We start from the raw sequence: 26361 nt of genomic DNA on the forward strand, positions 1-26361 counted from the left end.
GAAGCTTATTACTTTACCTGAGCTAGTGGTCTCAGAGTGGGGAAGTACACACTGCAGAGTACACAAGACAGTTTATTTTTGCATATGGCAGGAAAATATTAGCATTTTTTATTTATATTGCTGCTTATGCCATTGTTTAATTTGTTTTTGTGTATAAGGTACAAACGTACATATTCATGCATATACTGTATACAAAACACATGTGGCCCCACACATATACACATGTGCACTCACGTGTATACACAGATACACACAAAAAAATGAGGTTCCATGCCACCTCCTTTCCCCTGCCCATTTTTCTGGGCACATATGATCAGGAAAGTTTGATATCACTGATTTAAACCATCAATGCAAAAACACTTTCGAAGGAATCTTAAAATATTTAACAATTCTAAGTTTTATAAAGAATGCACCTTAGGCAATACCAGTTTAAAAGAAACACTTTATTTTATTTATTTATTTATTTATTTATTTATTTATTTATTTATTTATTTATTTTGAGACAGAGTCTTGCTCTGTCACCCAGGCTGGGGTGCAGTGGCGTGATCTCAGCTCACTGCAACCTCCGCCTCCCGGGTTCAAGCGATCTCCTGCCTCAGCCTCCCAAGTAGCTGGGATTACAGGTGTGTGCCACCACACCCCGCTAATTTTTTTTTGTATTTTTAGTAGAGACGGGTTTCATCATGTTGGTCAGGCTGGTCTCGAACTCCTGATCTTGTGATTCACCTGCCTTGGCCTCCCAAAGTGCTGGGATTACAGGCGTGAGCCACCACACCCGGCCTAAAAGAGACACTTTAATGAAATAAACATAGTAGGTTGTAAGGTTGTAATTTGTGTCTAATAATGAATGCATACTTATGGGCACTTTAGATTTTTTTGTACCAAAGTAGCTTTCAGAGGACAATTTATATCATGTTTTCTTAGTGAAGTGGTAATGAATTCCATAAATATCCTTGTACCATGCCTCTTATCTGACATTTCCCTCCTAAATTGGTTAAAAATCAGTATTATAGACTGGGTGTGGTGGCTCACGCCTGTAATCCCAGCACTTTGGGAGGCCATTGCAGGCAGATCATCCGAGGTCACGAGTTTGAGACCAGCCTGGCCAACATGACGAAACTCCGTCTCTACTAAAAATACAAAAAAAAAAAAAAATTAGCCGGGTGTGGTGGTGCGCACCTGTAATCCCAGCTACTTGGGAAACTGAGGCAGAAGAATGGCATGAACCCGGGAGGTGGAGGTTGTAGTGAGCCGAGATTGCACCACTGCACTCCAGCCTGGGCGACAGAACGAGACTCTGTCTCAAAAAAAAAAAAAAAAAAAAAAGAAGAGAAGGAAAAATCAGTACTACAAACGTGCTTGTAAAGTAGATGTGTTGCCCACATCTTCCCTGGTGCTGTTATTTGGCACAACACTGACATCTAGAGTCAGTTGTGGCTTATTTGTTCTGAAGTTTCCTCTGTTTAACCTTCAGCTTTGGATTTTCTGTATTTTGGCTTTTATGGTCTTACTCTAGCCACTGTTCTATTCTCATTTTGCTGATAGCATGATGTAAGTTACTTTGCATACCCTGGCAGGCAAATGTGCATTACCCCATTGCCCCATTACAACATCAGAGGAAATAACTTTACTAAGGTGCTTTTCAGAATGAATGTCTCTAACTCAAATTTTGTCACGTTGTCCCTCCCAACTTACTTTAATTGTGCCATGATTTCCACAAACCATAAAGGTGATTCTTCCACTCAAGACTGAGGCACATGGTTTGGTTTCAGATATTCAGGATGGCAGTCATCGCACATCTCATGTTGAATGAAACAAACTCAGGATACATGTTTAAAATAGAATTTTTTTTTCTTGGCAAATTTGGAAGGTATTTTTCAGTTGCATTTTGTTGGGTTTTAACATTTTGGTAATGACTATTAGTTATAGTTTCCTTACATTCTGGCATCCTTCTTTGTAGCCAGTTGTCTTTTCTGTTTACCTTTATTTTTTTTTAAGACCTGATGATATATGTTCATTAACACTGCCATAGCTCCTGGAGTTGGATTTTCAGTGACTTAATTGCAAATTAAAACCTTTCTATGGTCTTTCATAGTTGGAAAGTACTCTTCTGTTTTCATAAGTGTTGTTATCTTTCTCCTGCAATAATAAATAAATAGAAAGCCATGTTTAATGTTATGTAACCAATGAAGCCAACTGCCAAGGAACATGCAAACCACTGGGCCATCTTGGATTCTGGGTCCTAAGTGCCCATACGGTAATCTTAAAGGCCAGGTTACCATTTTCCCCACCGTATTTAGAGCAGGATGTGGGAACTGAAAAATACTTTTTTTTTTTGTTTGGATGCTATTGTCAAAATCGTGGCCGGGAGCTTTACAATTCTTACTTCTAAGACTGCTTTCAGGCCACATACCTTGGCCTTGTTGTTGAAAACGTGTCCCAGCCTCAGAAAGAAAAATGATTTATAATTACTCAGCATGGCATCTTAGTAATTAGACCACCTGTCATCTTTATGTATTCATATATACACTGGAGGATGAAACGACTACTTAGACAATATTCTTTCCTTGGCAAAAATCCTTTGTGAAAGTTAGATTTTTAGCGCTTGCTTTGGCAGCACATACACTAAAATTGGAACAATATAGAGAAGATCAGCATGGCCCCTGGGCAAGGATGACACACAAGTTCGTGAAGTGTTCCATATTTTTTAAAAAAGAAAACAAAGTAAAAGTTGGACTTAAAAAAATCGCCTTATTTCAGTCTCCTGATGCATTTGCCCTCTTGGCTGCTGTTTAAGAGGAAAATATCTTTACTAGTTTATCAGTTCAGCTTATTTTGTGCTCGCTTTGGCAGCACTTACACTAAAATTGGAATGATACAGAGAAGATTGGCATGGCCCCTACACAAAGATGACATGCAAATTTGTGAAGCATTCCATAAATTTTAAAAAATAAATAAAAATAAATTAACCTTATTTTGTATACATTTTAGCTTATTTGAGCTATCTCATCATGCATCATGGAAACAAAGTATCTGTTCTATTGGCATTAAGATAACATTTTGTTTGAAGAACCTGTTTTATATAGACTTTAAAGAAATACTTTCAGGATGTATTATAGATATACATGTATTCTTTTCAGTTCAACTCCAGACACCCGAGAAATACTTGTTTTTTAGTATCATTAGCTGCCTCTTTTCTAATGTGAATTTATTTTTGCCTTATAAGTAACAAGTAATTTTTTTCATAATTTGACCCACAAATGTTTGCAGTATCTACTGAACGCCTACCACTGCATGCAGGATACTGTACAGAGTAGCTTTTAATCCATCCTTTTAAAGTATCATTGTCTGTATTGAAAACATTGCTCATGTCTAATGTGTTTCTGAAAGTTTCCATGTCACTAAGATGCCAGCCTGGGGCGATTTAATATTGTATCAGATGTCTTTTGTTATGTATTTATTAAAACAGGTTCTATATAAAAATACATTTCTTGTGAAAGTTCTCTTTCAGACTCTTCTGAAGGAAAACATGGTTCTTGACAGCTCCTTGGCAGCTTTGTTTTTTCAAACATGCTTTATATCTGTATTTATGTTTTTTTTTGACATTTTACACTTACAGATTGCTGATTTGTTTCCACATGTCTCTTATGGTATAGTTCTTGAGCAATTTCCTGAAAAATACGCCGAGCACTCTTCTTCTATAAAGACAAGTGAGAAAAAAAAAATTCTCTTTTGGGAATATAAGCGATGATAACGACGCATCATCAGAACTTTTCTTGCTCTATTGCCACTGGTCCCAAAAACTAACCCCTCCCCCAACACATCTGTGCCTACAGTTAACTCTTTTGTATTTGAGAACTTTAAATAGAATTTATGGTTGAGAACTGTCCAATTTAAGTCACAGTTTACCCCTTGAGATTATTTTGTCATTGAGTTTCTCAACAATAGGAAACAGTGTCTGTAGTTGAAAGTTACCTTGATATTCTGTTTAAACTTAACATTTAAATATTTAAAAGCTAAAAAATATTTCAGTTTTGAAATAGTTACAATCAGCCACAATTTAAAAAATATTTTGCAAGTGTTGGTCTGTACCTTTTGTGAGTCTTCTTTTATTTCTTTGTTTCTTAGAGGGTTGGATTTTGACTGCCAAGAAGAGAAGGAAAGTCTATGAAACATTTTATGTACTCATAACAATGGTGGCAGATATCTCATGCCCTAATAAGATTAAACTAACTTAATATTTAAGTGATATACAATGAGAGTTAATTTTTACATCATTTTTGAGATGCTTTTACTCCATTAAAAACTAATTGAACAAACTGATGTTGATCGTAGGATTTCTAGTAATCCTAACATAATGGTATACATCTCTCTTCTTATACGCATAGCCAAAAGGTATTCTTTTTCAATAACTTTAGCCCTTTTTGAAGATTTTAAGGCGGCTTTTAGTCTCTTCATCAACCCATTTTTGTTCTTAAAGACTGTTCTTAAGGCTTTCGTAGATAACAGTAATATCTCGCCCTCCACCTGCCCACACCTCACCCCTACAGCAGAAAGATAGCATAGTGGATGGCTCTCTTCTTAATCCCATGCTACTGGGCTTTAAAGAGAAAACACTGCAAATTATGTCCCCTGGCTAATAATTTCAGTGATGAGAATGTATGATGCCTTCTTCGAAAGACCTCTTCTGCAGGTGGTGTTCCCTGCAAATGCACAGGAAAATATTAATTAGGGAGCTCTGGCTGAGGCCCATAACTTGTGGAGAGATAGAAATTATTTTTCTTTTGATAATATTCAAGGATATAGGGACATTCCATGCAAGAAGATTTGACTTACTTTGGAGAGGAGTATGAAGGCCACGCATACACCAGTCACATAGACAGAGAGCAGTGATACAAGAGCTGTCAGGAAGCTCCGCAGTTCCTTGCTGAGCAGCTTAATTTCTTAATGACAAAAACAGAAAGAAGCACATTCATTATTAAAGCCTATTCTTTCAAATACATGTATAAAGTATCCTTGACACTGCATGTTAGAGGTGAAATGTGAACTTGCTCTGCTTGCCTATTCATATAAAAACTAGACCTCAAAAGGTACTCAAGTATGTGATAGTTAAAGCCAGTTCATCAGTTCTTTAAATATGTTAAACCAAAAATGTTACTCGTTTTTAAACATTAAAAAAATTCAACCAACCATTTGTCATATTGCTAAGCATCACTTTTTAGATAAAGGATTATTTGAAGTTAGATAAACATTTCCAGACAGTTTGTTCAAGGGCATCTAAAATCTCTTTTGGTAGAAACAGTTTGCCAGCGTCATCAAGAGTCTGCCTATGTGGTTAAGATATTTTCATATGTATTTGTTAAGGGTGATATTTATAGCCTTGGAACTAGTACACATAGCTGGAGAGTCCATCTGTGAAAGAACCTGGGAAGGCCATACATTGAGGAGCGCAGTGCTCACTGCATGCTTGAAAGACAGGCACTTTTGCCGAATGTGCTCTTCTTTCTGTATGATAAAATTCTGGAAATAGTTATTGAATCCATTTTCACGTTTGGAATTTCTCTCTCCTTGCAGAGATCGTCTTGTGCTCTGGGTAGGGATTAAGTAACATGCCATGTCTTCAATTACCTGACTATTTGGAGTACAAAATACAATTAGATTTGTACTTACTGTCTGAATAGCCTGTACGTTCCAACTAAATATCCCATAGAGGAGACTGGGTGTGATGGCTCATGCCTGTAATCCCAGCACTTTGGGAGGCCGAGGTGGGCAGATCACTTGAGGTCGGGAGTTTGAGACCAGCCTGGCCAACATGGTGAAACCCATCTCTACATCTCTACTAAAAATACAAAAATTAGCTGGGCGTGGTGGCGCATGCCTGTAATCTCAGCTACTCAGGAGGTTGAGGCAGGAGAATTGCTTGAACCCAGAAGGTGGAGGTTGGTTGCAGTGAGCTGAGATCACGCCACTGCAGTCCAGCCCGGGCGACAGAGCAAGACTCTTGTCTTAAAAAAAAAAAAAAAAAAAAAAGAGAAAAATCCCATAGATGCTTATCCTGTGAATGCAGTTTATGCAGCATACATTTTTATTTGTGAAACTAACAAATTAACCACATCTATACAACTTAAATAAAAAAGCTTCCGTGTGAAAATAGGAGTTCTGTAGAAGAGACAGGAAGTTGCCATATCTGCCTTAACACTTTCAATTCTGCCTTTCACTTTCACTTCACTTTATATAAGCCTTGCAGTTTTGAGACCTTCATCCTTTTACAAGCCATTTTCCTTTTGACTAACATGTTTTTAGAAGGCTAATGCAGTGGGACATACAAATCTCTAAAGCTGTGTGTGTTTTCATATCAGTAGCTAACATTTGTTATTTGCTATATGCCAGGCACTACTAAAAATGCTTTAAGTGCCTTAACTTATTTATAATTTAGCTGACAGATGAGAATAAACTAAGGTTAAATGACGTTTGAATATCAAAAGCCCATTAGAACCCTAGTAGTTTAAAAGCACGGGTTATAATACTGGATGATCTCCCTCCCTCAGAGTCCTATTTTGAAATCGAAGGGCTGGTTGATTTTGAGTTCATGTTTTAACAATCTCAGTGCTCATCATACCAGGGTCCTTCCTAAGGGAAGAGACCCCAACAGGATGAGAAGTTGCTGCTGTTCTCTTTTTTCCTTCAGAATAATGTAAAGCTTTTTCTCTGAAATTCCCTTTTTTTTTTTCTCGGAAATTTCTTAATCTCAGTCTACTCAAGGGAATGACTTGGTGAAATTACTGATAGGATTTAGCTATGTTTGATGTCCTCGCTCGGGTGAGGAATTGTCATGGGTTTTATCAAATCTCAGGAAGTGAGAGTCATCACTTTCTGTTCACTGATGTCCAGGCAGAATGGGAAGGGTCAGGGATCTCTGAGTAGCTTCTCTCCAAATCTGTGCTTATTCTCCATGTTGCATAGTTTCTCTGGGTCCAATTTATTGATCTTTTACACTTCTCTAGTGCTTTGTTCTAGGTGGTGCATTACCAGACTAGTTCCTGAGAAAGTTGATAGTTACTCACCACAAGGTTCCCTTTGGACATGGTACTTTACACTAAATCACTGTAATATACAAAAGGGATGAACATGGTTGGTTAAATGCCACTATGGAGGGAGCATAGAGCACCCAGCAAATCACTGACTTTGTGTTAGTGGATGTTCGAGATGGATTGGAGTAGTTCTTTTGTTTTGTTTTTCTGAGACGGAGTCTTGCTCTGTTGCCCAGGCTGGAGTGCAGTAGTGCGATCTCGGCTCACTAAAACCTTCGCCTCCTGGGTTACAAGCGATTCTCCTGCCTCAACCTCCCAAGTAGCTGGGACTACAGGTGCATGCCACCATGCTCGGCTAATTTTTGTATTTTGAGTAGAGATGGGGTTTCACCATGTTGGCCAGGCTGGTGTTGAACTCCTGACCTCAAGTGATTCGTCCACCTCAGCCTCCCAAAGTGCTGGGATTACAGGTGTGAGCCACCACGCCCAGCCAGTTGGAGTAGTTCTTTAGTCCAAACCTCATGGTGACTTGTGTTCAGATCACACCCTTCACTGGCTAGGGTATTAACTTAGCAAATTTATCTCCTGATTTCTACATGTGAGTGAGGTAATGATTTTACAGGCCTGAACAAGATGCAATGACGCACTGAAATAAAGCCTCGCTGACTGACCTCTTACCACCAGTGTGGTCCCTCCTCCCGTCTGTTTAGCTCTCGCTTCCGGCACACTGGGGAATGCTATTCCACAGATGTAAATTGCACTGTCATTTGAAGTCACTCTGTTTACAGTGAGGGAAACTTGGTTTTCTTTGAGGGCCTCCCTCACTGTGAACTTGTCTGTCTCACTTTTGCACCCGTCCAAGCATAGGTTCTCAGGCTGGTGAGCGCCGTAGCGAAACCACAGGCGTGTTGGTTGCTCAGAAGGGCATCCAGTTGCAGAGAAGGTACACTTTATGGTGACAGCCTCATGAGTGTAGTCCACTTCTAGGTACCACGGTTGTGTGACAGAGACAGTACAGGCGCCCACAGCACCTGCGGGAGGAAGGAGATGAGTGGGTTAATGTGCCTGTCGCCTCACTTTGTCTGTGTTTTTATTTTGCTTATATTTTTGAGGTAGGAAACCCAGCCATTCTGTTATTTTCTTACCTTAATCCCAATATAAATAAGACTAAAACACCAGTGGTCCTCACTTGTCCCAACTCCTCCTGTTTTCTGATCTTGACCTGCTGGGTCACATGACGTCTGTTCACTGAAGGCCAGCCCTGGAGAGGCTTCAGGGGAACAGAGTCCTGCACAGAGGTGGCACTGTATTGGAGTCAGAAGTTTGGGGTCCATCTGTGATTCTTGCTCCTTACAAGCTTTCCTTCGATCCAGTCACTTAATCTCCCGCCTGCTTTCTGTCCGCACCCTGGCCTCCCTAGAGTGCTGTGTTCAGTGTGGCTACCTGTGTCCCCAGACGAACGCTGCTGCCGCTGATGGAGCCTATGAGCAGCAGCGATGTTTGTGCTTTGTGGGAGTTGAGATCGCCAGGAATTCATGGCCATTCACAATTGTTCCTTTGTGAGCCTGGTGTCCCTTTGGGAAACATGATAAAAGGCAAGATGTACACCTGTGGAAATGCAGCCCTGGCTTAGCCTACCATGTCTTTGATTACTGAGCAGGGACCAAATGAGCTCGCTAGGCCATAGCTAAGCAGATTTGGTTTCTTCCTGGCGTGTGTGCTGCTTTGTAGGCCCTTGTATCATTTATCTTATTTAATTAACAATATTGTGATAAAGAACACAGACTTGAGTTCAGATCCTAGCTCTGCCTGTTCCCAGCATTATAATCTCAGTATCTCAGTTTCCTCATTAGAAAATGGGGATAGTATTGTTGACCTCATGCAGTTAGTGTGACTTTCAAGATGATGCCTAGGAAGTGTTTACCTGCCTAAGCTATAGTAAGTATTAAATACAAGGGAGCGATTGCTGCTGCAGCTGCCACTGCTACTGTTCCCACAGTACCAGATAGCTGTTGGCGAGATGGTTGTGGACGTCTATCCACGAGGTTTTCACAGAGTTGGGATTAGTCACCCACTCCAGTGCACTGTCCACCATGTGGTGCTCTTCCAAGTTATGAGGATTGAGTCCCCCACCTTGGCCTTTATATCCCAGGCATGTGAAGCTGGAAAGCCACTGGAGTGCACAAATGGAAAGACCCGCCCTAAACCCTTCTCGCGGCAGAGGAGGCCATAGGTAAAATAGTATTGGTTGAGACAAATTGGAATTTGTCAAGTTTTTGGTCTGACTTCCGCCTGGTCATATATTCCTAAATGGTCCTATTTGTGTGAGTTTGTCCTTTGCTACTGTAAATGAAATTGAAAAGTCATCCAAGTGGTCTGATGCTTAATTTTCAGACAGGGGCTTTTTTCTCTTAGCATTTCTCTTATGGATCCCCATTCATAACAGCAGAGGAATTAAAGTTAGAATCATGGCGTTTGTGATGCGAGCCTCTTCTCACCATGTTTTTTTGTTTTTGTTTTCGTTTTTATTACTGTTTTTGGACAGAGTCTCTGTCTCCCAGGCTGGAGTGCAATGGCGCAATCACGGCTCACTGCAACCCTGACCTCCCAGGTTCAAGCCATCATCCTGCCTTAGCTTCTCAAAAGTAGCTGGGACTACAGGCCTGCAGCACTGTGCCCAACTAATTTTTGTATTTTTAGTAGAGACGGGGTCTCGCCTTGTTGCCCAGGCTGGTCTTGCACCCCTAAACTCAAGCGACCCGCTTGCCTCAGCCTTCCAAAGTGCTGGGATTACAGATGTGAGCCACTGCGCCTGGCTTTCTTCTCACCATGTTATATTTTAGCATTTGTGCAACGTGAGATGAGCTGGGAGCTCTGTGGTGACCTGATAAATGCAAACTAGACAAGAGGGTGCAGTCACCTGGAGGAGGCCTGCAAGCTTTTCAGAGCTTCATGTCTGCGGGAGGCCCAGCTTAGCTCCGTCTCCAGCCAAGGGGATTGGATTCCCTCTCAAGTCTGAGAAATACAACCTCATGTCTCCTGCCCAGACTCAAGCACTTTACAAGTACAGTGAAACATTTTATAGTATATACTGAGTGGAAATTTAAAGTGGAATTGGGTCTGCCAAAACTTAGCAAGGTTAAGCACTGTCTCAGTCTCAAGTCATCTTTCAGATAATGTTTTTATTTTTATTTGTAAAATTATTTTTAAAAAGTGGATGATTCCATTATTTACACATTTTTATTTTTGAGATAGGGTCCCACTGTGTCACTCAAACTGGAATGCAGTGGTGTGATCTCGGCTTACTGTAGCCTTTGTCTTCTGGGCTCAAGCAATCCTCTCACCACAGCCTCTGGAATAGCTGAGACTACAGGTGTGCACCACCACGCCTGGCTAATTTTTTTATTTTTAGTAGAGACAAGGTTTTGCGATGTTGGCCAGCCTGGTCTTAAACTCCTGGGCTCAAGCAATCCACTCACCTTAGCCTTCCAAATCGGGTAGTGTTTTAAAAGGGAAGCCAAAGAGCTAGGCAAGGTGGTGTGGCCATTAGTCACAGCTACTCAGGAGGCTGAGACTGGAGGCTGATTGAGCCCAGGAATTCCAGGCTGCAGTGAGCTGTGATGGCACCACTGCACTCCAGCCTGGGCAACATTGTGAGTCCCTGTCTCTATAAAAGGAATAGAGGCTGGGCATGGTTGCTCACGCCTGTAATCCCAGCACTTTGGGATGCTGAGGCAGGCAGATCACCTGAGGTCAGGAGTTCCAGACTAGCCTGGCCAACATGGTAAAACCCTGTCTTTACTAAAAATACAAAAAATTAGCCAAGTGTGGTGGTGGACACCTGTAATCCCAGCTACTTGGGAGTCTGAAGCAGGAGAATTGCTTGAACGTGGGAGGCGGAGGTTGCAGTGAGCTGAGATTGTGCCATTCCACTCCAGCCTGGGTGACAGAGTGAGACTCTTGTCTCAAAAAAAAAAAAAAAAAAGGTTGGGGTGGTGGGGGTACCTGACTTTTAACACTTTTCTTTAAAATCTAGTAGTATAGGATAAAAACAGGTATTTGTAACTTTGGAATTTCATATCTCTACTTATTTCCACCTTCTTCCCAATTAGTCTATGTGTGGGAGAAAACCAATTGTAATGATTTCCTATGTGAGCAGGGACTTGTGATGAAACTGTGGTTCCCTCCCCCAACCAGTTGGGCAACCTATTAACAAAAAAGAGAAGTTTGGATGTGTCACACCACAGCCTGCTTCTGTGAACGATTTCTTTTAAGAATCCTCATATTCTAGGAATTGTTTTTTAAACACAGTATCCAATGAAAAGGTTGAAGATTTATTTCCTCCGTGGAGGGAAGAGAAAGATTATTATTATTATTTTAAAAAACCATATTGAGGCTGGGCATGGTGGCTCATGCCTGTAATCCCAGCACTTTGGGAGGCTGAGGTGGGGGATCACGAGGTGAGGAGATCAAGACCATCCTGGCTAACACGGTGAAACCCTGTCTCTACTAAAAACACAAAAAATTAGCCGGGTGTGGTGGCGGGCGCCTGTAGTCCCAGCTACTCGGGAGGCTGAGGCAGGAGAATGGCGTGAACCCAGGAGGTGGAGCTTGCCGTGAGCTGAGATCTCACCACTGCACTCCAGCCTGGGTGATAGAGCGAGACTCCATCTCAAACAAACAAACAAACAAAAAAGCCATATTGAAAGTAAGTAGAGAACTAATTCTTGACATTTAAACAAAGCTGTCTCTCTAGTAAGTAAGAAGTAAGTAAATGTCTTGCTCCGCTGCCCAGGCTGGAGTGCAGTGGCACAATCACAGCTCCCTGTAGCCTCAAAGTCCTGGGCTCAAGTGATCCTCCTGCCTCAGCCTCCCAAGTAGGTGGGACTGTAGGTGCATGCCATCACGCCCAGCTATTTTTTTTATTGTGTAGAAATGGGAGTCTCATTATGTTGTTCATGCTGGTCTTGAACTCCTGGGCTCAAGCGATCCTCTCACCTTGGCCCCCAAAGTGCTGGGATTACAGGCGTGAACCACACGCCCAGCCCAAAGCTTTGTTTATTATATTAGATTTCAAATTTCTAACATATCAAAGTAGCAAAGTAGTACAGTCAACACCCTGCCATCACATGGCTTCAACCCAATCTTGTTTCTTTTCTCCCCCCACCTACTCCCTCACTCCCATATTATTTTAGAGCAAATCCCAGCCATTTTATCTGCATATATTTCAGAATATATCTCTAAAAGACAAGAATTCTTCTTTAAAATAATGCTAATTAAAATAGTCTATGAAAGTAATATATACTTATTAGCAAAAAACAGATTATTAAAAGTAGAAGCAAAAAGTCACCCATAGTCCTTTTGCCTGAAATAACTCCCATTAACATTTTGATGTATTTCTTCACAGATGAGAAAAAATTAAGAACTTTTCCCCCTTCCCTGCCTTATAATCCAAATTGTGTGGGCAAATCTGAGATTATTAGATGCACTGGAAATACTTTCGTAGATAAAAAAACAGGGGTAGGCAGAATTTTAAAAATAGCTATATTATGGGATGGCTATTCTCTATAGGAGGAGTCATGGCAGTTTTTTTTTTCTTAAATGAAAAGTACTTTTATATAAATTGTTCTTTGAAAATATTCAGCAAATAATTGTTTATTGCTTTCTATGTGCAGATCAAGTTTGTATGATAATTAAATTGCTGATGACTTATACCTACGATTTTAAGAATATTTTCAACCCTTTGGTCAGATTGTCTCCAATTACCATAATAGCAAAGAGACTTTTCAACATTAATATGAAACTTTTTCTCAGCTTTTTTTTATTATCTATTTCTCAGGGGAAAAAGGAAACTTATCCTCTTAGGCAGTTTCCATAATGTTATACATTTAAAAATTAATGTGAAGGAGCTTAAAATATAAATGCATTAGGTGAAAAATAGCAACTGATTTAAATAAAATGAAGGAGGAGAAGTAAAAGAACCTTACCGACACAATATAGAATGAGATTGGTTTGCAGATGGCGAGCGATGTTGCTTCTGCTCACGGTCCCCATTTCTGTGTATGCCTGGGCGGGTTAGGGTGTGTATTTGAAAGGAAAGTTGGCTTTCTTTTTTCAGAAGGGAAGGGCTGAAGAGAGGAACCTCTTATGAAGGAACCATAATCAGGAACTTTTTGAAATTGTGCAAGGATGGCTTCACCATTTAACGTTGAGATTTTGGCCTGGAGCACATTTAGAAATTTGTGTATCATTTTTTTTCATGGATTTTACAGTCCTCATAGGTGTTAGATGTTTTTGGGTGAGATTTTGATTTACACCTAGCGCATATTCCCAGGAAGAAGGAGTATTGTTTGACAGATAATGTGTACTTGGATTTTTCAGAACAGTTCAGTCACTGTCCAGGGTACCTGCTATGGGTACCACTCTGGGCCAGTAGCTGCTGGGAACAAAGAAACAGCAGAAGGAGAAGTGGCTTTGTGTAGAGACGAGAAAAGTTAGTAAACAACACATTCTAGTGCAGCGAATAAATACATTGTCTGTTATTAACTTTTTGTACTCCAGTTTTGAATCCAAAGACACCTGCCTTCCCCCCTTTTTTGACAGGGTCTCTATCACCCAGGCTGGAGTGCAATGGCAAGATTGCAGCTCATTGCAGCCTCAGCTTCCTGAGTAGCTGGGACTACAGGCATGCACCACCACCCCTGGCTAATTTTTTATTTTTTTTGTAGATTCTATGTTGTCTAGGCTAGTCCTGGCCTCAAGCGATCCCCCTGCCTTGGCCTCCCAAAGTGTTAGGATTACAGGTGTGAGCCACTGTGCCTGGCCCAAAGACCCCCTTTTAATGTGTTGAGAAACAAATATGTGAGCCCTCTGTCCTCTGTGTCCTCTCCCCCAGCACTTAGTGGTGATTCAGTAAGGGTCTTCTTTGTAAAGCAGCAGAAACAGACCCAGGCTGACTTAAAAGGAAATTTATGCAAGCATTTGAAGGTACTAGAGTCACTGGGAGGGCTAGTGAATCTTGTGTGGGGTCCACAGCCGGGAAGAATGCCTCAAATCACACTGTAAACAGGTCTGAAGAGGATGCTGCTGCCACTGCCAAACACTAGGTGCCATCAGCCCTGTTGTCAGCATCCCTCAACCACTGCCCCAGCCCCTTGGTCTCACTGCCATTGCTCCACCCCCAGAGAAGGAGAAGCTCACATCCCCACTACTCTGGGTCACTGGCTCTCCATTCCAGGGCATGGGCAAGTGTGCCTGGCTCAGGCTGCGTGCCAGTGCCTCAGCTGCACGGCAGACCAGGAAAGCGGCTCCCAGGCCTTGCCTCTCTCCCAGACTCTGGACAGGCAATTCCCCAGACATGGGAAGAGTATCATCTGCACCACTGAAAATTATGAAAAATCTCCCCACCATGATATGATGTCTGTGCCCTTGGCATCTGCTCATGATATATTTTCTCATTAACAGAAAGTTATTCTCAATCTTTTTTTTTTTGAGACAGTCTCGCTCTGTCACCCAGGCTGGAGTGCAGTGGTGTGATCTTGGCTCACTGCAAGCTCCGCCTCCTGGGTTCACACCATTCTTCTGCCTCAGCCTCCCAAGTAGTTGGGACTACAGGTGCATGTTGCCATGCCCAGCTAATTTTTTTGTATTTTTTTTTAGTAGAGATGGGGTTTCACTGTGTTAGTCAGGATGGTCTTGATCTCCTGACCTTGTGATCCGCCCGCCTTGGCCTCCCAAAGTGCTGGGATTACAGGCGTGAGCCACCACGCCCGGCCTCAATCTGGTTTTAACACTTCAACAGATGTATGTAGTTTTTGTATCACCATAGCACTTAAAAAGTACCCCCAAAGTTAAATATACTGTCATCTCTGTGTGTTTGTCTGTAGTCAGTGCCAGGTTTGTATGTGAATTTGAGGACCTTCCCTAGTCCCCTTGTCCCCCAGGCATCTCCTGCTCATAGTTTGGAAATGACTGATAGAGGCTTCATCTCTAATCCAGGAAATGCCGGACGGTGTATCCATCCTATTGTTCCACCTCTCTCTGGTCCTGGAGCTTAATGTTTATAAAATTGTTCTGAAAAGGCAAAGAATGAGTCAACTTCCCTTGAAAAACTCCCCAATGATCTGTTTTTCTAAATTAAAATCCTTCATGAGCCTGTTTTTATTTTCAGCCTAATAAATCTCTCTAGGTAGTAAGTTGCATAAGTTTACTACACCAGTGGTATTTTCTTGCATTTGTCCAAAACTGTCTTTCAAATATTACATGTTACTCTCTGTTTAAGTATTCCACCAGTTTTCCAAACCCATTAACCGTTACACCCTGCAGTCAGTCTATTGGCAGATACTACCCGAAACTGTCAGAGAAGATAACAGTGTGGGCCTTGGATCCAGACAAACCTGGGCTTACATTTCCGTACTGACACTCATTAACCTTGCAAGCGTGGGCAAATTCTTCAGCCCTTCTGAGTCTGTTCTTTATCTGCCCACCTGTCTCAAAGAGTACCTGGGAAGTACAAAAGAGGTAACTCATGAAGCCCTCAGGCCTGGAACATACCAAGTCCTTGGTAGATATGGCTCTTCCCTGCTTCCCTCTTTAAATCACTTGTTTGTTCAAGAATTTAACTGAATGTTCTTATTTGTATTAGTAGGTGGCAAGTGGGAGAAACCATCAGAAATTTTGGAAATCAAGGGACAGAACTGGGAAGAACAAGTGAATAGTCTGCCTGAAGTTTTCAGAAAAGCCGGTTTTGTTATCGAAGCTTTCACCAGACTGCCATACCTGTGTGAAGGCGACATGTATAATGACTACTACGTTCTGGATGACGCTGTCTTTGTTCTCAAACCAGTATAAACACGTGGAGGTCGAAGTCTTCAGAGTCCGCACCCTCTGGGATGTGCCCTTGGAAGAGGGTCTGTGTTCACAATTACGTGAAGGGAGGACCCTTGGGGACCGCCATTCTAAATATCATGTAGGAATTTAAAAAGCCAAAATACTAATTATTTCTTTGTAGTGTGTAAAGGAATGTTTTTAAAAGACAAAAACCCAACTCTGTGGATTTTTATCAACTCTTTACTCAGAGCCACTTTCCAATGCAGGTCACACTCCAATTATGATGGAAGATATTTTTTATACTTAATTGCAGTAGGGACTCATTCCCAGACAAAGCAATAGTCACGACTTCATGGAACCAGTCAATGGATTGTTTTTTGAAGACCGGCAATAAAGTTGTTCATTCCATTCCAAATACTGGTTTTAAGGTATAGCCGCTGATATTCTTTCATGTTTAGAAATTCTTTCTGTTATTATTCAAGAAAATGTTTTTAATCATGCTAATAAACTTTTTTGGAGATGACTTTGGCATCATGTTTGAATTCATATAAGGCTCCCCTAGCATTTTTTATTGGTTTGGCTTCAGGAGTACCCAAATAGTAGCATTATGTGAATGACGCAGACAATTTGAATTGCGGGGAAGGAAGGCTTCAGACTGGGGGGAAGGGGAGATGATTGCAAATTGCAGTGAACACTGAGGCAGTAAAAAACAAACAAAAACCCAGCCTCATTCAGATATAGAACTTCAGGGACCCCCCTGCCCCCACTTAATGCTGCTGTGAAAAATGCAAAATAACCTGGTTCTGACTTTGTGATTACTCATGTCCCATACACTGAACTTTGTTTTTTTCTGGACAATCTCAGGTTCTCAGAATTGAAACATTCAGTTTTGTCTACTGACAAAATGCAACTAAAAATGTTTTAATTCAACTTCTTACTCTACACTTAATATACCTCTCTCACAGAGCTTGGCTCTTCCCTGAAATCCTTAAAGGAGTTTATTATTTGCCAAGAATATGGTTTGATGAAGACTGTGTCACACTCATGCATTCTGGAATCCGTGAGTGCCTCCAACCATAAACCCAGAAATGCTGCAATAGAGGAACCCATTAGCAAGATCAATAACCATCGTGGATATTCCAAAGAGCAGAGCACTTACCCAGAATCTGAAATCTCAGTAATAACAGAAATGTCGATATGAGATTGTGGTTATTAACAATATGTTATTCTCACAGCTTTATTTCTTTTTTCATCCAGGTGTTTCATTAAGTATTCTCATTTATATGCTCATAGTCATCAGATCAACACATTCACTCCAACACCTGGGTATAAAGGCAAATTAAAACCTGAAGAATTACTTTATTATTCATGAAGAACTGCATTCCCACATCCTCACACCAATATCTTCCACTGTTACTGTGCAGTCACAATAAGAGTTGGGTTATGTGATTTATGCAAAATTGTCATTGGTGTGTTCTAATGATTTTTTTCCAGGAATTCAAATAAGTGAAGTACAAATATTTAGCACCATAGATTGTAAAAATAGAAAGAGGAAATGAGAAAACTTAATGTCGTTCTTGTACAGTTGAGTTTTGCTTCTTTATAAACTGTCTGTCAAAATCAGGGGTTGCTGTTAGACTGTCAAGCAGAAGTGATGGATGTTCAAAGAGGCAGGTTGCCCCAAAGTGTTTTCTAACTTTGAAGTAGAGAATTTTATGGTCTAATAAGAAAAATACAACTCATTCTTAACCACCCCCCAAAACAGAGAAAACACATACATTTATGCATTTTAAAGATAAAAGTAGTTTCTCAAAAAAATCAAGTTCTCGGAAAACCAGCTTATTAAAAGTGCTGTTTTGTGGTGAAAATTGAAACCAAATCCACTCACATTTCCTATCGGGTCTTGAAATTCTTGGTGGTGTGTCACCATTCCACTAGATGGCAGTGTTGCTTACTGAGTGTCAATGGCTTTTTTCCCCCTAAATGGAATCATGTTTTTCTCCCCCAAAGTACAATAAAGCTGCCTTGTCTGCACCATTCCTCGTGTAAGTGCTTCATATCAAGTTAAGACTGTACTAGAGAAATTAAGAAGAGCTTTATTTGTGGTAAAAGCAAGCTAACCAATTGACCTTAAAGGTTGAAATGCAAGCCACACCTCTGATTCCTAGCTCCCTGCACCTGCATTTTAAGCTCCTAAAGTGCTCAGACCACTGATCTCAGAGAAGGGGAGGAAAGGAGGTACAATGCCCTTAGTCATTTATCCCTTGTACAGAGTAGTTAAAAGCAATACTGTATTTTCTGCCATCCAGTGTGACCTGTCATCAGTTTTTACATGGTTGGCTTTTAACAGAAAAAAGTTGAGTTGGAAAATAAAGTGTAGATGTTTCAAGTCTTTCTGAGCAAAGCTTTGTTTTCACTTGGTTCTGAGTATAGTATTAATAGGCTATACTGCGTATGTTATTTACAGTATTAATGAAGCAAGATGTTTTCATTAATTGCTTCCCACTACTTGGTTACTGATGGAGGTGTTCCGTGATCCTTTTTCTCTAGCAATGTCAGTATAGTATCATGGGCTTCCAGTGACTAAAGTGACCTACCATGTTAGTGCAGATGCTTAAGCACCCCCCAGTTACCTTATATCCAGTGCTTCCGCCGGCTGGAAGATAGTGCATGGAATCAGGGTAGCCTGGACTGAGTTGTACTGTCTAGGAGTGCACTGAGCACAAAACTGGGCTCATGAGTAACTTGAGACAAATCAGTACTGTGTTGCCTAGGCTGGTCTTAAACTGCTGGCCTCAAGTGATCCTTCCACCTTGGCCTCCCAAAGTGTTGGGACTGCAGGTGTGAGCCACTGCCCCTGGCCTAGCACTCCCTTTATCTTGCAAAACTGAAACTATGTTCATAAACAAGAACTCTATTCTGTCCACCCCACCCTCTAGCAAATATTCTTTCTGTCGCTTTGACTAGGTAGTCACGATCCGCCCCATGATCCAGTCACCTCCCATATAATTGGAATTACACAGTATTTGCCTTTTTGTGACCGGCTTATTTCTTCTTCTTCTTTTTTTTTTTTTTCTGAGACAGAGTCTCACTCTGTTGCCCAGGCTGGAGTGCAGTGACGCAATCTCAGCTCACTTCAACCTTTGCCTCCCGGGTTCAAGCAATCCTGCCTTAGCCTCCTGAGTAGCTAGGATTACAGGCGTGCACCACCACTCCTGGCTAATTTTTGTATTTTTAGTAGAGATGGGGTTTCGCCATGTTGGCCAGTTTGGTCTCGAACTCCTGACCTTGTGATCTGCCTATGCTGGCTTCCTAAAGTGCCAGGATTACAGGCGTGAGCCACCTCGCCGGCCCATGACTGGCTTATTTCACTTAGCACAGTGCCCTCAGGGTTCACCGATGTTGTAGAGTGTGTCAGAGTTTCCTTCCTCTTCTTTTTTTTTTGAGGCGGAGTCTCTTTCTGTCCCCCAGGCTGGAGTTCAGTGGCACAATCTCTGCTCGCTGCAACCTCCGCCTGCTGGGTTTAAGCCATTCTCCTGCCTCAGCCTCCTGAGTAGCTGAGATTACAGGCGCGTGCCACCATGCCCGGCTAATTTTTGTATTTTTAGTAGAGACAGGGTTATACCATGTTGGCCAGGCTGGTCTCAAACTCCTGACCTCAGGTGATCTACTCGCCTCAGCCTCCCAAAGTGCTGGGATTACAGGCGTGAGCCACCGCACCCGGCCAGAATTTCCTTCCTTTTTAAGGCTGAATAATCTATTGCATGGATAGACCATATTTTGCTTATCCATTAGTCTGTTGATGAACTCTTGGGTTGCTACTACCTTTTAGCTGTTCTGAATAACCCTGCTGTGAACATGAGTGTACAAGTATCTTGTGACCCTGCTTTTAATTCTTTTGGGTATATAACCAGAAGTGAAATTACTGGATCATGTGGTAATTCTATTTTTAATTATTTGAGGAACCACAATGATGTTTTCTGCACCATTTAACATTTTTGCCAATAGTTCACAACTGTTCCAATGCCTCCACATCTTCACCAACATTATCTTGTTTTGTTTTGAGATGGAGTCTTGCTCTGTCACCCAGGCTGGAGTGCAGGGCATGATCTCGGCTCACTGCAACCTCCATCTCTTGGGTTCAAGTGATTCTCCTGCCTCAGCCTCCTGAGTAGCTGGGATTACAGGCACCTACCACTACACTTGGCTAATTTTTATATTTTTAGTAGAGATGGGGTTTTGGGGTTTCGCCATGTTGGCCAGGCTGGTCTTGAACTCCTGACCTCAGGTGATCTGCCTGACTTGACCTCCTAAAGTGCTGGGATTACAGGTGTGAGCCACCATGTCCAGCCTATTTTGTTTTTTTTAGTAGTAGCCATCCTAATCGGTGTAAGGTGGTAGCTTGTGGTTTTGATTTGCATTTCCCTAATGACTAGTTTATCATTTGTTTTTATAATACAACTTGTATGGCATTTGGCTTCATTTACTAGTAAATTGTGCTTTGTAGCTTGCTATCTATATCAGTATCACCGAATTGGAGTCAGTATTCAGTGATAACAAAATACTTCTTTTTCACTATGAAATTTTATACTTTTGGAGAACCGGGAGAATATTATTACATAACTGAACTTAAGAATTCCCTCTGGATTTGGGTCAGTATGCTGTGTTCACATGAATTAAATAATATGCTTTTGTTAGAAAGTCACTTTAAAATTACTTTCGATACATGTAAAATGAAAAGTCAGTATTTTTTCTCTCAAGTAAATGACCATGTAAATTGGGATGTCTTATATACCTGTACTTCTTAAGTTCTGGAAAATAAGAACAGATAGAATGCCCAAATGCTATTTTCTTATATCCTGTTTAGGAGTCAACACAGAACGTTGGTTTTAAACAACTGTGAACTCTCAACACTTTTCCAAATGCCAAAGTTCAAGTGAATACATTGGCAATTCTTTTTTTTTTTTTTTTTTGAGATGGAGCCTTCCTCCGTCGCCCAGGCTGGAGTGCAGTGGCGCAATCTTGGCTCACTGCAACCTCCACCTCCCGGGTTCAAGTAATTCTCCTGCCTCAACCTCCCAAGTAGCTGGGATTACAGGCATGTGCCACCATGCCCCGCTAATTTTTGTATTTTTAGTAGAGGTGGGGTTTTGCCATGTTGGTCAGGCTTATCTCAGACTCCTGACCTCAGGTGATCCACCCACCTTGGCCTCCCAAAGTGCTGGGATTATAGGTGTGAGCCACCTTGCCCAGCCTCCATCTTGTTTTTATTATTTATAGGGTGGCCATGACTGATCATAAAGCCGTACTGGTTTTTCCATTATAAGTAACACGTTTGTATTAGTCCTTTCTCACACTGCTATAAAGATATACTTGAGACTGGGTAATTTATAAAGAAAAGAGGTTTAATTGGCTCATGGTTCTGCAGGGTGTGTAGGCTTCTGCTTCTAGGGAGGCCTCAGGAAACTCATAATCATGGTGGAAAGTGAAGGGGAAGCCAGCATGTCTTACGTGGTGGAAGCAGGACTAAGAGAACCAAGGAGAAGGTACCACACACTTAAACAACCGAGCACTCACTCACTATCACGAAAGCAGTATTGAGGGGGAAGTCAGCCCCATAATCCAATCACCTCCCACCAGGCCCCTCCTCCAGCACTGGGGATTACAATTCCACACGAGATTTGGGTGGGGACGCAAAGCCAAACCATATCAACGTTAATCGCAGAAAAAGTATAAAATGAAAATTAACTTTATTTACCCCATAACCTTGAGAGAACCACTACTGACAATTTGGTTTATGCCCTCCAGACTTTTTTTTCTGTGCATGTATATATACACACATTTATAAATGTTTAAACATTAAAATATGTAAAAATGAAAAGGTCCTTTTATTTTTCTGAGACAAGTCATGTGAAACTCCTAGACACCTATATTCTAAATCAAAAATTGACAAAGGATGGAAGCCATTTCCTGTCATTTAAAGCTTGAGGTTAAGCTTTTTTTTTTGAGAAAGAGTCTCGCTCTGTCACCCAGGCTGGAGTACAGTGGCATGATCTTAGCTCACTGCAAGCTCTTTCTCTCAGGTTCATACCGTTCTCCTGCCTCAGCCTCCTGAGTAGCTGGGACTACAGGCGCCCGTCACCATGCCTGGCTAATTTTTTGTATTTTTAGTAGAGACAGGGTTTCACCATATTAGCCAGGATGGTCTAGATCTCCTGACCTCGTGATCTGCCCGTCTCAGCCTCCCAAAGTGCTGGGATTAACGGCGTGAGCCACCGCGCCCGGCCGAGGTTAAGCTTTTTATTTAAAGGATTAAACAAAGACCCTGGGGAAAAAAGGATGTTTTTGAGGATGCTGGACATTAGCATTATATAACTTACTATCAGGGGCGGCAGAATGCTACAGTTGGTCATTTCTGAAGATAATGTTTTAATTGTGCCACTGACAAACTAATGTTAGCATTGGGCATTTCAATAATTACTTTGAAATATTATGGGTATTAGACGTGTTTCATTAAATGTGAAGGATTGCAAGGAAACCTCTTGAGTCCACAATTATATTTTCATTAGGAAAGATGCAAAATAGTTATGCATAATCCTATCATGCAAAGCTAATATTTTAATGCATTGCCTTCCAGATTTTTTTTTATTTTATTTTTTTGAGGCAGAGTCTCACTCTGTTGCCCAGGCTGGAGTGCAGTGGCATGATCTCGGCTCACTGCAACCTCTGCCCCTTGGGTTCAAGTTCTCCTGCCTCAGCCTTCTGAGTAGCTGGGATTACAGGGCATGCGCCACCATGCAAGCTCGTTTTTGTATTTTTAGTAGAGATGGGGTTTTGCCGTGTTGGCCAGGCTGGTCTCGAACTCTTGACCTCAAGTGATTCACCCACCTCAGCCTCCCAAAGTGTTGGAATTACAGGTCTGAGCCACCCCACCTGGCCTTGCCTTCTAGTTTTTTGTTTTGTTTTGTTTTGTTTTTGAGATGGAGTCTTGCTCTGTTGTCCAGGTGGGAGGGCAGTGGTGCCATCTCAGATCACGACAACCGCCGCCTCCCCAGCTCATGCAATTCTCCTCCCTCAGCCTTCCAAGTAACGGGGATTACAGGCGCCCACACCATGCCTGGCTAATTTTTGTACTTTTAGTAGAGACGAGGTTTCACCATGTTGGCCAGACTGGTCTCAAACTCTTGACCTCAAGTGATCAGCCTGCCTTGGCCTCCCAAAGTGCTGGGATTACAGGTGTGAGGCTCCGCGCCCAGCCCCTAGCTTCTAGTTTTAATAGAAGTTCAAATACATGTATTTCTTAACATTGGCTTTTTTGTTTTGGATATAAAATTATTTCCTTGTGCTAATTATGTGGTCTTTGTTAAGAACAATTTTAATGACTGTGTAATCCACAGCGTTTGTGTATCCATTTATTTAAACATTTCCTTATTGGTGGACATTTAGGATGAATTTTTTTCTACCACTCCATGTATGTATACATCTATTATAGGTCATACTATTAATTATTTTTATTATGGAAAATTCCAAGTACATAAGAAAGAAAGGTAATAATGAATCCTCCCCAACCAGTCTCAGCAATTATCAACACGTGGCCCACCTTGTTTCATCCCTACTCCCACGACTCCTTGGTTCCACTATTGCCGAGGATATCCCAGATGTATCATTTCAGTTTTGTAAATATATAACTGTAAAAGATAATCACTCTGAAAAGATAGCCACATTACAATTATTCATTAAGAAACCCGGCTGGGTGCGATGGCTCACGCCTGTAATCCCAGCACTTTGGGAGGCTGAGGCCGGCAGATCACCTGAGGTCAGGAGTTTGAGACCAGCCTAGCCAACATGGAGAAACCCAGCCTCTGCTAAAAATACAAAAAATTAGCGGGGCGTGGTCGTGGGCGCTTGTAATCCTCGTTACTTGGGAGGCTGAAGCAGGAGAATCGCTTGAACCCGGGGGCGGAGGTTCCAGTGAGCTGAGATCACGCCATTGCATTCCAGCCTGGGGGACAGAGCGAGAAAAAGAAACAAAAGAAAGAAACCCAGTCATTAAATACCCAGAGACCACATTGCTCCAATTTTCTTATTTTATATATATATATATATATTTTTTTTTTTTTTTTTTTTGAGACAGGCTGGAGTGCAATGGCACGATCTCGGCTCACTGCAACCTCCCCCTCCCGGGTTCAAGCGATTCTCCTGCCTCAGCCTCCCAAGTAGTTGGGATTACAGGCGCCCGCCACCGCGCCTGACTAATCTTTGTATTTTTAGTAGAGCCGAGGTTTCGCCCTGTTGGCTAGGCTAGTCTCGAACTCCTGGCCTCAAGTGATCCGCCCGCCTTGGCTTCCCAAAAGTGCTGGGATTACAGGCGTGAGCCACCATGCCCGTCCTATAACTTCTTTTAACGGTTTGAATTCAGATCTAAATAAAGTTCCCATGTAGCGATTGGTGGATAGCTCTCTAGCGCTCCCCATCCTCGCTTCCTCGCTGCCGCCCCCAAGGGTGGCTGGGGAGCAGGCATTTGTGCGTCTTGCACGCTTCGGGTCCAGATAGGAAGCCCCAGGCGGGGACTGTGACCCCAGCTGCTGCCCTGGCTGAGTTCCCACCTGGGCCGCTGCAGGGAGGAGGTCGCAGAGCTGCCGGCTAGCGCCGCCCCTCTGCTCCCCTGCCTGCCCGCGCCCCGCGTGAGCCCCGCGGCCCCGCCCTGCGCCACCCGCCCGCCCGTGGGACTCAGTGCGGCCGAGCCGGGCTCCGCAGGTGAGGCGCGCGCGGGGGCCTGGGCGGAGGACCTACGGGGCAAAGCGCTGGGGGAGCGGGTGGGCGCCCACCGCTGGGCCTCCCTAGGGAAGGCGTGCAGGTGATGGATGGTGTGGGGGACAGACCGAGAGAAAGAGGGTGGGCAAAGTGTGGGTGCAGCGGCTTTAAGGGCTCCTGGGATTGGAGGGCACTTGGGGGGGATGATGAAACTTCGAGAAAAGGGATCCAAAACTACTTAGTAATATAATAACAGCGATGACAACTATTGCAATAACTATCACAATTATTATTTGTTATAATAATATAGCAGCAGTAAAAACAATAGCATTCGTAATAATAATAGCTACGATTCATTGCATTCTTATATGTGCCAGTGCTGGGCTTAGTTCTTTATGTATTTTATATATAGAGTAATGCCTACCTCATAGCAGTTGTGAGGAAGAAATGGAAAAATGCAGGTGAAGGCCAGGGCTCACACCTGTAATCCCAGCAGTTTGGGAGGCCGAGGCAGGCGAATCACTTGAGGCCAGGAGTTCCAGACCAGCCTGGCCAACGTGGTGAAACTCCATCTCTACTAAAAATACAAATATTAGCCAGGTGCGGTGGCAGGCGCCTGTAATCCCAGCTACTCCGGAGGCTGAGGCAGGAGAATCGCATGAATCCGGGAGGCGGAGGTTGCAGTGAGACGAGATCAGGCCATTGCCCTCCATCCTGGGTGACAGAGGGAGACTCTGTCTCATGAATAAATAAATAAAGTTGATAGTTTTTTGCAAGAGAGGTATGGGTGCCATGCCTATTATGCAGAGGAGGAAATGCAAGCCTATAGAGGTTAAGGAATTTGCCCAATAGCACACAGCTGGTTAAGGGTTTAAGGTTTGGTTCAGGTTAAAGCTGGGGTCTTATCCCTGGGGTGGCACCTGCCATCTGGAGTTTTAGGTTCAGGGCTGCTGAGCTGAGACTGCAGAGCAAAGCCAGTAAGCATTGGAATCATTTAGCTCTGGGTTTGCCACCTGGCTGTGCATGCATAGCTGTGTGATCTTGGGCAGGTCACTTGACCTCTCAGAACCCATTTGCTCATCTGTGAAGTAGAGATAATGGTAATGCTTGCCTCAAAGATTCTGCAAGAATTAAGCGAGACAATGTATCTTAGAGGGGCGTGTACTTAGTTCTCTCTCATTAAATGACTGCTGGGATTAAGGTTACTAGGGAGCCCAGCAGCCCTGCATCATAACCCCTTCCCTGCCATTCGCTTGCTGTGTGATCGTTCATGTGCACTGAACTCATCTGTGAAACTGAGTATGGTAAACCTTCAAGGCTGGTGGAAAGAGTAAATGGCGGGGAGGAGGGTTTGGTGTGATGCCCGGCTCATAGAGGATGCTCTGTGATACCAGTTTCTTCCTTTCTTTTCCTTCTTTTCCTCATTGAATCCAAAGCCATTTGTTCTCCAGGGACTTAAGAGAGAAGAAGGGGAATAGCTGTGCCTAAAATCTAACTATTAGGGGCAGGGCTGGGACAGGAACTCAAGCCTGGGCATCTCTAGTCCACCAAGCTCCCCTTGACTGCTTTAATTTTTTTTTTTTTTTTTCAGCCAGGGTTTTGCTCTGTTGCCCAGGCTGGAATGTAGTGACATGTGATCGCGGCTCACTGTGGCCTCGACCTCCCAGGCTCAGGCAATTCTCCTGCCTCAGCCTCCTGAGTAGCTAGGGCTACAAGCATTCACCACCACACCCGGCTAAATTTTAAA

General features: G+C 42.5%; 3 protein-coding genes and 2 non-coding genes across 6 annotated transcripts in view; 4 read left to right on the forward strand and 1 right to left on the reverse strand.

Moving 5' to 3' along the window:
- Window positions 1-17897, forward strand: part of METTL9 (methyltransferase 9, His-X-His N1(pi)-histidine) — a 58685-nt gene extending 40788 nt beyond the window's left edge. Inside the window, exon 5 of one of the 2 annotated variants that reach the window (XM_032157104.2) lies at window positions 15676-17897. In XM_032157104.2, coding sequence (XP_032012995.1) covers window positions 15676-15881 — 206 coding nt within the window. In that variant the 3' untranslated portion in view covers window positions 15882-17897. The remainder of the gene's footprint in view (window positions 1-15675) is intronic. The other variant, XM_032157105.2, reaches the window with a different exon arrangement.
- Window positions 72-14032, reverse strand: IGSF6 (immunoglobulin superfamily member 6). The gene is made up of 6 exons (XM_032157107.2): window positions 13019-14032; window positions 7703-8062; window positions 4837-4943; window positions 4093-4143; window positions 3618-3698; window positions 72-2139 (listed from the first exon to the last, which is right to left on the reverse strand). The coding sequence occupies exons 1-6, from the start codon at window positions 13083-13085 to the stop codon at window positions 2080-2082; spliced, it is 726 nt and encodes a 241-aa protein (XP_032012998.1). The 5' UTR covers window positions 13086-14032; the 3' UTR covers window positions 72-2079.
- On the forward strand, window positions 2602-2708 carry LOC116471988 (U6 spliceosomal RNA). The gene has a single exon (XR_004248917.1). It is a non-coding gene; the product is annotated as a U6 spliceosomal RNA (small nuclear RNA).
- Window positions 2838-2944, forward strand: LOC116471994 (U6 spliceosomal RNA). Its single transcript, XR_004248922.1, has one exon. It is a non-coding gene; the product is annotated as a U6 spliceosomal RNA (small nuclear RNA).
- A 6452-nt stretch (window positions 17898-24349) lies between the features above and the next one.
- Window positions 24350-26361, forward strand: part of OTOA (otoancorin) — a 105597-nt gene continuing 103585 nt past the window's right edge. Inside the window, exon 1 of the mRNA XM_032155922.1 lies at window positions 24350-24617. The gene's annotated coding sequence lies outside the window, so the exon portion shown is untranslated. The remainder of the gene's footprint in view (window positions 24618-26361) is intronic.

Source organism: Hylobates moloch, unplaced genomic scaffold, assembly GCF_009828535.3.
Source record: "Hylobates moloch isolate HMO894 unplaced genomic scaffold, HMol_V3 SCAFFOLD_6, whole genome shotgun sequence".
NCBI classification, from domain to species: Eukaryota; Metazoa; Chordata; class Mammalia; order Primates; family Hylobatidae; genus Hylobates; species Hylobates moloch.

Coding starts and splice junctions, on each gene's coding strand:
- IGSF6 (XM_032157107.2), bottom strand. CDS start 13,085: ATGGGGACCGTGAGCAGAAGCAACATCGCTCGCCATCTGCAAACCAAT. Junction 8,063..13,018: donor TCTCATTCTATATTGTGTCG/GTAAGGTTCTTT, acceptor TTCCTCCCGCAG/GTGCTGTGGGCGCCTGTACT. Junction 3,699..4,092: donor TAAAAGAAGACTCACAAAAG/GTACAGACCAAC, acceptor TTGTCTTTATAG/AAGAAGAGTGCTCGGCGTAT.